The 12,042-nt window shown below is 42.9% G+C and overlaps 1 protein-coding gene across 4 annotated transcripts in view; it reads right to left on the bottom strand.

Annotated features, from left to right (window-relative positions):
• LOC129701605 (drebrin-like) overlaps nucleotides 1-12,042 on the bottom strand; it is a 160,918-nt gene that overhangs the window by 44,073 nt on the left and 104,803 nt on the right. For all 4 annotated transcript variants that reach the window (XM_055642896.1, XM_055642898.1, XM_055642899.1 and 1 more), the window contains exon 2: nucleotides 6,947-7,002. In XM_055642896.1, the coding sequence (XP_055498871.1) occupies nucleotides 6,947-7,002 (56 nt within the window). The remainder of the gene's footprint in view (nucleotides 1-6,946; nucleotides 7,003-12,042) is intronic.

A 12,042-nucleotide genomic window follows, 5' to 3' on the forward strand; every position in this document is an offset into this window, starting at 1 on the left:
ATTTAGTCTTGAATCAATGAAGCGCAGGAGAAATCTAGAGTAATAATATTTCATTCAATGAGGGACAATGTTATAGGATTAATAAATAGATCCGGAATGGGACCAAGAATCATGGAAATGCTACAGTAATGGCGGCCCATTGGCCAATCAAAACTAGAGGCAGCAGTCAGTTCCATTCTCTACCTCTTTTGGCTTCCTCTCCGACAGTCTGTCTGTCCTTTCTTCTTTTTGTTATTTTTAGTATATGTAAAAAGTTTGTTTTAGTGTTCCTTGGTTTGTTTTATGTGGGGTGGTGGGGAAGATAGATGGGGGAGATGCGATTTTTTCCGTATCGTATGTCCATCTCCACTGCGGCCTAGCATCATGGAGTTGGCGGCCTTTCCTGGAGACTGACAGGCGCCTCAAGCCGCAGGAGTCTGCGGGACTTTAATATTGCGGAGCTTGCGATCCCTTTGCCGGGGATCGATGCTCCAACCGCGGGGCCTGTGGACTTTACCATCATGAAGCCCGCGGTCTCTGGTAAGAAGAGGCCAACCCGGGAGCTCTATGCCGCGGAGAGAATTTCATCTGCCCAGACGTGGGAGTTTCGATCACCCCGACGGGGCTTCGATCGTTGGCTGTGGGGGCTTTGATGGCCCCGAGTGTGGATGGTTCGACTGCCCCGATCCGCGGGAGAACAAGAGGAAGAAGATTGAACTTTATTGCCTTCCATCACAGTGAGGAATGTGGAATCCACTGTGATGGATGTTTATGTTAACTTTCATGTGGTTGTGTGTCTTGTTGCTTTTCACTTCGTTTGGCTGTATGGCAACTCACATTTCACTGTGCCTACCTGAACTGGTACATGTGACAATAAACTGACCTTGACCTTGAATCCCTTTTTCTTCAGCCCTGCAATTGTCTGTCCTCAACCAAGTATCAAATTTATTTTTGAAAGTAACAATTGAATCTACTTTCAACATATTTTTAATGCACCAAATTCCAAATTGTGAATACACAGATTGCAGGAACAGTATTCTCTCATGTCACCCACTGCTTTTTGTGCTAGGATTTCGACCTCTGCCGTTTCTCTTTATTTGCCCACTCTGCACCCATGATGAATTTGATCATCTGTATCAAATCACTGCTCACTTTCTCTGCTCCAAGTAGAATATGCGTAACCACATCTCACATCCCAAATAATATTCTACCAAATGTTTTCTGCAGCCTCTCCAAGGCCTTGAGGCTCTTTCTTTAGAACTAGACATAATGCTTAGCTTGTGGTTAATCAGTATTTTATTGATATTCAATGCATGTCGGTTTAGTGCACTTTACCACTATTTATAAAATTCCTGATACCATCAACTTTTAAAAAAATATATCACTCCCTTGACATGGCCTGTCATTTTCAAAGATTTTTCTTTTCCTGTAACCACTTTTAATGTTTATTTATAACTTTGGCTAAATTGTCTTTTCTTTTGTTTTACCCCACCAAATGAGATCATCAATTGGAATAATTATAATCAGCCTCCATAAAACAAATGATTCAGGTTGTATTCCAGTATATATCCGTGAGGGGGAAAAGGTATGGCAACAAAAGCTAGAGTCCTTGCATGGCAAAAGAGAAAGTGTAATTTGAGGCAGAAAAAAGGGCAAAAAAAAGGCACAAGGTACTGGCGGCACAGTGGCGCTGAGGTAGAGTTTCTGCCTTACAGCGCTTTCAGCACCAGAGATGGGGGTTCAATCCTGACCACGGGTGCTGTCTGTACGGTGTTTGTACATTCTCCTCATGGGTTTTCTTCAAGATCTTTGGTTTCTTCCCACACTCCAAAGACGTACAGGTTTGTAGGTTAATTGACTTGGGTTTGTATACATGGTATAAGTGTAAATTGTCCCTAGTATGTGTAGGATAGTGTTAATGTGTGAGGATCGCTGGTCAGCGTGGACTCGGTGGGCCGAAGGACCTGTTTCCTTGCTGCATGTCTAAACTAAACTAAACTAAACGACACTCAGCAGGACAGGCAGCATCCCTGGCGAACATGGATGGGTGACATTTTGGATCGGGACTCGATAGGTGATGTTTCGAAGTGTTCCAACCCAAAACATCACCTATTTGTGTCTTTTTTTGTAAAGCAGCATCTGTAGCTCCAGAAATAAAAGAGCAATATGACTGATAGTTGGGTGACTGTACGGGATAGAAGCAGATTAAATAAAGAAAAATCAGAAGTGGAAAAGGAAATGTGGGGAACAAAGTAAAAGGGGCTGGTAAGACCCCTTGTTTCCAGTTCTTTTCATCTATCTGATCAAACAAGATGCTGCTAAAGTCAGAAATTTAAAAAAAGATGCAGAGAACTAGTGGATTCACAAAAACAATAAAAGATTTTTGGAAATCTTGGATGTACATTATGTCATGAGGTTGAGATGGTACTGTAGACAATGAAGATAGTTATCACGAATTACAACAGGATCTTAATCAGCTGGGCAAATGGGCTGAGGAATAGCAAATAGAGTTTCCTTCAGTTAAGTATGAGGTGTCACATTTTTGGACGTCAAACTACGGGAGGAACTTCACAGTGAACTTTAGGGCCTGAGGAGGTTGTAGAACAAAGGGATCAAGGAGTACAAGTACATAGTAAGTACAAAGTAAGTAGTATTGCTGGTGAAGAAGTGTATTGGCACGCTGGCTTCATCGGTCAAGGAATTAAGTATAGAGTTGGGATATTATGTTACAATCATACAAAACGTGGCAAAGTCATTCTTAGAAAACTGTGTTCAGTTTTGGTCACCCTGCTTAGTTTAGTTTAGTTTAGTTTAGAGATACAGAGCGGAAACAGGCCCTTCGGCCCACCAGGTCCGCACCAACCAGCGATCCCTGCACATTAACACCATCCTACACCCACTAGAGACAATTTTTACATTTATCAAGCCAATTAACCTACAAACCTGTACGTCTTTCGAAAGGCGTAGGAAATGCTGTAGGAAAGATGCCGCTAAACTGGAAAGATTTATGATGTTGCCAGGACTTGAGAGTTTGATCTACAAGAAGATCATTTGGATTATGTCAATGATTTGGATTATGTCAATGATTTGGATGAGAACAATTAGCAAGTTTGCAAGTTTAGCAAGTTTGCTGATGATACAAAAGATGGTGGTTGTGCAGATAATGAAGATGGTTGTGAATGATTGCTGCAGGATCTTGATCGATTGGCCAGGTGGGCTGCGGAATGGTTGATGAAATTTAATACAGAGACATGTGAGGTGTTGCATTTTGCAACAAGTCTAACATGGGCAGGACCGACACAGTGAATGGTAGGGCTCTGGGGAATGTTGTAGAGCAGAGGGATCTAGAAGTGCAGGTGCATGGTTCCTTGAAGGTGGAGTTGCAGGTAGATAGGGTGGTCAAAAAGGCTTTTGGCACATTAGCCCTCATCAATCAGAAGATGAGAGGTCGTGTTGCTGTTGCATAAGATGTTGGTGAGGATAGAATATTGTGTTCAGTTCTGGACACCATCTTATAGGAGAGATGTTGTCAAGTTGGAAAGGGTACAGAGAAGATTTACGAGGATGTTGCCAGGACTAGAGGGTCTGAGGTATAGGGAGAGGTTGAGTAGGCTGGGACTCTATTCCTTGGAGTGCAGAAGGATGAGCGGCGATCTTATAGAAGTGTATAAAATTACAAGAGGAATAGATTGGGTAGATGCACAGAGTCTCTTGCCCAGAGTATGTGAATCGAGGACCAGAGGACTAGTTTTAAGTTGAAGGGGAAAAGATTTAATAGCAATCTGAGGAGTAACATTTTCACACAAACGGTGAATGGAAAAGCTATCAGAAAAGGTGGTTGAGGCAGGGACTATCCCAACATTTAAGATGGATAAGGCAGGTTTGGAGGAATATGGATCAAACGCAGGCAGGTGGGACTAGTGTAGCTGGGACATCCATGGCCGGTGTGAGCAAGTTGGGCTGAAGGGCCTGTTTCCACGCTGTATCACTCTATGACTCAAAGAGGTTGGGCAGGCTAGGACTTTATTCTTTGGAGCGCAGGAGGCAGATAGGTGATCTCATAGAGGTGACCCAGCAGGTCAGGCTATGTGCAAAGGGAAAAGCAGCCAATGAATTGCAAATGAATGACCCACATAAGAACAGGGAAAACAAATGATCAAACCTGTTGAACTTGATACCAAGCCTGGAAGACTGCATTGTGCCCTGATGGAAGATGAAGTACTCAAGATTACATTAATATTCTTCATAACTGTGAGGAAGTAGTGCGGGGAGTTTTTATTTTGCGATTTCCACCCCATTCCATTAGATTCCACCACGACACTCCACCCCATCTTAATTGCATAACTATCAACTACAGATATGTATCCATACAGTGACCATGGCCATACCCTGTTGAAAATATCCCCCCTCACTTGCATCTTCAATTTAGAATTAACTTGATGTTTCACTTTCCCAGTTCGAATTAATGGTCTTCAAAACATAATTTTAACTCTGTTTCTGTTTCCACAGTGGTTCACTGACCTTTGCTGTGTTTGGAGCGTTTTCTCCTTTTATTTCAGGTTTCCTGCATTTACACTTGTTTGATTCACGATAGAAAAATGATCATGGAGGAAAGATACAAAGCAAACCACTTCTAAACAGGCGTCATGAGAATGTTATCTGTGTGTTTATAACCCAAAAAGAAAGGAGACATTTTTTTTTAAAAGCTAGAAATAGTCAGTTGGTCAGAAATTCTCTGTCGAGAAAGAAACTGAATCAATGTTTCAGATGGATAACCTTTCATCAAAACTCCTGTTGATCTGCTAAGTACTCCAGCAATTTTTGGTTTTGTTTCAGATGTTTATTTTTTTGCTTTATAAACGATAGAACATAGAACAGTGCAGCACAGGAACAGGCTGCCCAGCACATGATGTCTGTGCAGAACACGATGCCAAGTTGAACAAATCTCTACTTGAATGCGATCCATATTACTCCATTCTCCACATATCCATGTACCTATTCGAAAGCTTTTTAAATGCCACTATCGTATCTGCCTCCATCTCTCAAGATTCAAGATTCAAGATAGATTTAATTGTCACGTGTGCCTGATGGCACAGTGAAATGAATTTCCATACAGCCATACAATAAAAATCAACAGGACACAACACACTATAGGGTTTGACATAAAACATCCCCACACAGCAGAATCAAAGTTCCCCACTGTGTGGGAAGGCACCAAAGTCAGTCTTCTTCCTCCACTATTCCCCGTGGTCAGGGCCTTCCCAAGCCCTCCGCAGTTGCCGCTACGGGCGGCCCGATGTTCAGGACCGCACGCCGGGGTGTTAAAAGTCCGACGTCGGGGCTGCGGGACGTCCTCAGCGGCGTGGACACAGAGTCGGCCCCCTCCTACCAGAGTCTGCGGCTTCCAAAGTCCGCAGGCCGCGCCGGGTGGAGACTGCTGCTGGAGACCCTCTGCAAGGCGCCCCAGGACTCCACGATGCCGTTCAGCGCCGCCCGCGTTGGAAGCTCTCCGCACCAGAGCTCCACGATGTTGGAGCAACGGCCCAATGCTCCGGAGCTCCAACGGCGACCCAGGTAGGCATCGCCCGCTCCGCTGTGACTCCAGCGCTGCGCTGCCGCTGTAGCAGCCCTGGTCCGGTTCCCGGTCCCCGGCAGGAAAGGCCGCTCCGATCCAGCTGGTAGGCCGCGAGGTGGGGGGCGAGGACGCGACTCGGAGAAATAGTCACGTCCCCGCCAGGAAGAGACTGAGAAACTGTTTCCCCCTTACCCTGCCCCCCTCCCCCACATAGAAAAGTTAAAGTTTCCCCCAACACAACACTTTGGACTAACTAAAAATAATAAAAAGACAGAAATAACAGACAGGCTGTAGGTAGAGGCTGCTGCCAGTGCAGCGCCCCTAGTGGTCTCTACCTCCAGTAGTGCATTCCAAGCATCCACCACTCTCTATGTACAAAACCTGCCCCACTCATCTCCTCTAAACAATGCCCATCTCTGTTTAGAGGCATATGGGCCAAATGCGGGCATATGTGACGAGTGTAGATAGGGTATCTTGGTCAGAATGGGCAAGTTGGGCCAAAGGGCCTGTTTTAATTCTGCATGACTCAATAACTCTCTCACCTGAAACCTATGCCCTCTATGCCCTAGTAATGGCATTCATGGCTACAGTTTCTTCCACTCTTCTGAAGTTTTGAATAAAAAGTAGCCAAGTCCAAAAAAAAAATTACAAATATCAAAGTGATAGAATAGAATGTGTATTATGTATTATGAAAAGTCTAAAAATAAAAATGAAGCAGATGAATTATTTGCCGAGCCCCAACAAATCAGGATGTCCAATTCCATCCATTTCCCAATCTGAATAACTGGGTGATGATAGTAATTGGACTGTTTCAGAACATTGCCTTAAGATCGCATTCTGCACTGACACAGTGCTCTCTCTTTTGAAACATGGCAATAATGTCAAGGAGCTTGTCTCATCTTTACTCAAATGCTTTAACAGCAGCCTTACAGAACCTTCCTCCACCTTGACAGAGAAAACATTAAAATAGCTACTGACATTAGAAAACATTCCACTTCTCTCTTTAGCATATTAGTGAACAGGTTTACACATCTCAAGAGATTTAGATATTAAAAGGAATTCGGAAGGTTATGGACCCTTATAATTAGATATCTGCCAATGCATCACACACTTGAACAGCAAGCCAACAATTTGAAATGATTGGAGATTATTTAAAGGCTGTCATTGTCCATGTCTTCTGTGGATCAATGCACAGAACACATGGAGTGCAAATCCTTGAAACCTTCTGCAGACTTGGGAGGCACATAATTCCTTACAAAAGTGCCATTAATTGCTTTGCTGCAGAGTATTCTGCAATTTTTACATACAAATAATGGCAAGTCTGGATCAAATCCAGCTGGAAAGACTTAATGTTAACTAGAGGCATAAATCAAGCCTGCATTAGTCACATACCTCCTGAATCGGCTAATTTCAGATTGTCAGTGTTATCTTCATAAGTGTACAGCGCCCTGTGGAGAAAAAGAATTCAGACCAGTTAATCAGCTTAAAGGCCATGGGATTTGGCTAAAAACAAAATGTAATGCATGATACTCAGAATTTTAAGTCAGTGACAAGATACCTTGAAGTGCAACCATTTCATGTCAATGCTCAAATAAACCCAAATATAAGTGGCATATTAATTTTAGATTCTGTGTATTGAACAAGGATTCAACAATAACAAATACCTTTATTTTATAATCTTAATGACAACTCAAACAACTCAAAACATTAATGAAATAATCAAAAGACAAGTGATAAAGGAAAGATTGGATTGTTGAATTAAATAAATGATGAAAAGAACTTTACCATTTTTTCTAATGTGGGAATGGTCTTGTTAATATTAAAGTTGAATTGAAATAAATTCTTGATCTAGTGCCATGCAGGCAATCAACATTGAGGAGTTTGAGGAAGAAAGATGAGTAATCTCAGTTTAATTTATTTGATTTCCTGCAAAAACTTTCTAGAAACTCTCTTCCAAGATCATCAAGTGAAACTCCAGAATGTCTAACCAACCATACTTATTTTTGACTAATCACTTTCCAGCATGTGACATTTCCATTGCATCAGCTGCTCAGGAGTTATTGTAGTCCATCGTGATTTATCATTTCAATCTGTGCTTATACTTATCACCTTCAAGTCTGTTCCTAACCAGCTAATTATTCAGTTTATTTTTAACATTTAATCAAAAGGCAGAAACAAACACATGCAAGTGCACTTATGTATCTATTGTTTCGAGGAAAGAACATACAACTGTTTTATTCTCATTTTGAGTTTGCTGATTTTGTACTTGTATCCTCAAATTCTGCATTCAGATTCCTAGTTATATAATCTGTTTATGTTCACCTTTACAGTGTTCTCAGAACGTTTCAAAATTGAATAATATGGGGATCTAGGCGAGTTCTAATCTCTTTAAAAATGACACCGTCTTTCTCAGATGTTGCAGCGATTGGCCTGCTTCAATATAATGACCATTTTCTTGCAACTTTAGAACAAATGGTCTCTTATTTTGTATTAGCAGCAAAAACAAATACACATCAAGTTGTGGTTGAGCTGGTAGGTGAAAATCCTAACCTGACACTCTTCTGGGATATCCAAGGTAGATTCAATAACATCTCACTTACATTTGATGTATTGTAGTCATTTTTCCAGGACCTCAGTAAACTTTGGCTTGAACCTTGACATTATGCACAGTTAGTACAGTGTTGGGGAATGCCTTCCACAATATCAGATCCCAGAAATCACTTTGCTAATCATGAAGCTTACACTTATCAGAATGGCTTCATTTGAGATACCAGCTACCAAGACAGATGTGTACAGCAATTCATTCTTCCCCCTCACAATTAAAGCATGGAATAGTCTTCACCCTACCATAGTTACCCAACCAGACGCAACTAAATTTAAGGTAGCTCTTCCTCTCCAAGAACCCTTTTTAGCTTAAGTTCACCCTCCGCCACCTCCAGTCGAAATTCCATTTGGAATATTTTTGGAGGACCAGGAAACCAAGAACCAAGATTAAAATTAGAAATGCTTCCATGTAGATCAAAACAGTCACTGGAAGAGCTCAGCCGGTCAAGCAACATCTGAACTCAAAGAGATGCTGCTTAACCTACTGAGTTCTTCCAGCATTTTGTTTTTGTTCTAGATTCCAGCACCTGCAGTTTTCTTGGTCTTCTTGCTTTAAAGATAGATTCTCTGACCAAAGCACTAAAGGCAAGCCAACTCTGCCACCACTCAGCAATTCTTTTGATGGTAGTGGAAGTGGCCATGGCAGGATAATTTAGGCATTCAAAAGGAAATTATCAAGGCACCAGATGTCCTCGCTTATTACAGCACAGGAAGTGATCATTTGTCCCACCAGGATCATGCTGAGTCCCAGAACAGCAATTCTTTCAGTGCAATTTTCCCTTCTTAACTTTCTGTTACCCATTCTCCATTACATGCCCATCCACTCCATCCTTCTTTAATCCATTTGCACTTATCTACACACTATATCAATTGAAAATAGACAATCGCCTTTGATGTATGCCAACAAACCAGTTCGTCCTGGGAAAATCCTCACAGAGAAGGTAGAAAGTCCACACACACAACACTTGAGGTCAGGATCATACCGAGTCCCTGGAACTGTGATGTGACACTAACAGCCTTTTATTCAGGCCACCCACATGCATAACAGAAGCAATGCAATTAGAAGTCCAAAAAAAGACTAATATTCGATACCATCTCAAATGGAGTGCAAGATTAATTTCTGCAACTTGTCTGTGATATTTTGGCCAAAGCATACTTTTATTTCCTCAAATGCCAATCCTACAAATAACCTAAACCAGCAACAGATTGAGACAGAAATAACCTGTTTATTTTGACACGAGCTTAAACATGCTCAGGGTAGCAAAGTGCACATGAAGTTGGCAGCGCTTCATTAAGAGCCAGATGAAGATCTGAGTGGTGGCGCCATCGTGTGTGGCTGCCTAGCCTGCAGCTGTCTGTCCTTTCATTCTTTTTGGGGGGGGGGGGGGGGTTAGTCTGCTTTAAAGTTTGTTTGGAGATCTTTTAGTCTTTTTATGTGGGGGGAAGGGGGGGGGGGGGAAACGGGTCACTTCCTGGTCGAGGATGAGACTATTCTCCGAGGCGCATCTTCGTCCCCCTCCTCGCGGCCTACTACCTGGATTGGCGCGGCCTTTCCTGCTGGAGATCGGCCAGAGCCTCAGCTTCAGCAGCGGCGGCGCAGCACTGGATTCCATTGCGGAGCAAGCGAAGGTTGACCGGGGTCGCCGTGTTGGAGCCGTGGTCTGTGAAGTGTAGATGGAGTCAATGGAAGGGAGGTTGGTTCATGTAATGGTCTGGGCTGTGTCCACAATTCTCTGCAATTTCTTGCCATCTTGCGTGGAGATGTTCCTAAACCATGCTGTGGTGCATCACGATAGAATGTTTTCTACGGCATAGCCCAGGTTTACATCCACACACCCACTCACACTGAGGATCCATTATCAGTTCTGACACAATGAACTAATATTAGAAATGAAAATTACACTTAGCATACTGAGAATTTTCTTGCAAGTTGATTAGGTTTGCGGCTAATTTTAATGGATTACAGGCACGCCTTGGAACAGCAATTAAGAGACAACAAAAATGACACAAAGTGCTGGAGTAGGGTAGGGTAGCATCTCTGGAGAACATGGATAGGCGACATATTTGGATCGGGATCCTTCTCCAGTTTGATTGTCGGGGGAAGCTGGAAGAAAGAAGGAGCAGGACAAAGCCTCACAGGTGGATACAAAAAAATAGGTGGATACCAGTGAAGTTTTTTTTGAAAGGCAGATGTTGGACAAATACCATAGATGTAAAGACAAGAGGTGTGCAACCAAAGGATTAGTGTTGGAAATTGTGAAGCTAGAGGAAGAGGCATTGATTTATAAGAGTCAGGAAGTTATGATGCAGCTTTATGTAGAGGCTTTGAAGAGGTCCTCCTAGTAACCCAGGAAGGTCTCTATAGCCCTGTGCACAAAGAACATGCCATCTGCAGGTAGTGTTCGCGTCAAGTCTCCCTGCCCCATGGATATTGGCCATAATGTGCATGGGTGCTCACAATCCACTACAAAGACGTACAGGTTTGTAGGTTAATTGGCTTGGTAAATGTAAAAATTGTCCCTAGTGTGTGTAGGATAGTGTTTATGTGCGGGGATCGCTGGTTGGTGCGGACTCGGTGAGCCAAAGGGCCTGTTTCCGCGCTGTATCTCTAAACTAAACTATTCTGCCACTTAGTTCAATCAATCACTGCTCATAAAATAACGCTGCTGCCGGCATGCAACAATCTGAAATTCTGAATGAAAGGTAATTGCAGAATGATTAACTGCACTATTAGCTGTAAATGAGGTTGTTTAAAAAAATACTATTTGAAGTGTGTTCAGCTGCAGCCTCTTAAGGGCCATATTGAGGAACTAGAGCTGCAGCTGGGTGACTTCAGGATTATCTGGGAGTGTGAGTGTGCCAATAGATAAGAGTTATAGTGAGGTGGTCATGCCTGAGGTACAGGTAGATGGGTGACCACCAGGTAGGCAAAAAGTGCAGGAATTCCCTGGGGGCATTCCCCTCAACAACAGACATGCAACTTTGGATACCTTTGTGGCAGAGGACCGGTCAGGAGAGAGCAGCAATGTTGTTGGTCTGCAATGTTGGGCTTGGTTCTGAGGCACAGCGGGCAGGGAAACATCAGATAGAACCACAGATATAGGAGACTCGTTAGTTTGGGGGCACAGACATGAAATTCTGTGAAGGCAGATGAGACTCCAGGATGGTGCGTTGTCTCCCTGGGCCAGGATGTCTCCAAGCAGTTGCAGAACATTCCCAAGGGGGAGGGGGAGCAGCAGGAAGTCACTGTGAGCGCTGGCACAAATGACATGGGTAGGAAAAGGGATGAGGTCCTGCAAAGTAAATATAGGGAGTTAGACAACATGGATGTACAAACGGATCCATAACTCTGTAAAAATGGCAACATAAGTATATAGAGTTGTACTCAAGGCTTATAGTATACTTGCTTTCATATGTTGGGGAATTGGGTATAAGTGTCAGGAAGCAATCATGCAGATTCATAGGACTTTGGTTAGGCCACATTTAGTGTGTAGTTCTCAAGAGAGTCAAGAGAGTTTTATTGCCATGAGTCCCTGATAGGACAATGAAATTCTTACTTGTTGCTGCACAACAGAATATGTAAACATAACACAGAACGGGAGATAAATGTTCAGTGTGTCTATAGACCATATATAGACAATAAATAAACAGATAAAGTGCAATAGTAATAATAGACTGTTATTGTTCAGAGCTTATTTGATGTTGTGTTTAATAGCCTGGCGGCTGTGGGGAAGAAGCTGTTCCTGAACCTGGATGTTACAGCTTTCAGGCTCCTGTACCTTCTTCCCGATGGCAATGGAGAGATGAGTGTGTGGCCAGGATGGTGTGAGTCTTTGATGATGTTGGAAGTCTTTTTGAGGCAGCGACTGTGATAGATCCCTTCG

This window comes from Leucoraja erinacea, chromosome 11 (genome assembly GCF_028641065.1).
Source record: "Leucoraja erinacea ecotype New England chromosome 11, Leri_hhj_1, whole genome shotgun sequence".
In the NCBI taxonomy this organism is placed as follows: domain Eukaryota; kingdom Metazoa; phylum Chordata; class Chondrichthyes; order Rajiformes; family Rajidae; genus Leucoraja; species Leucoraja erinaceus.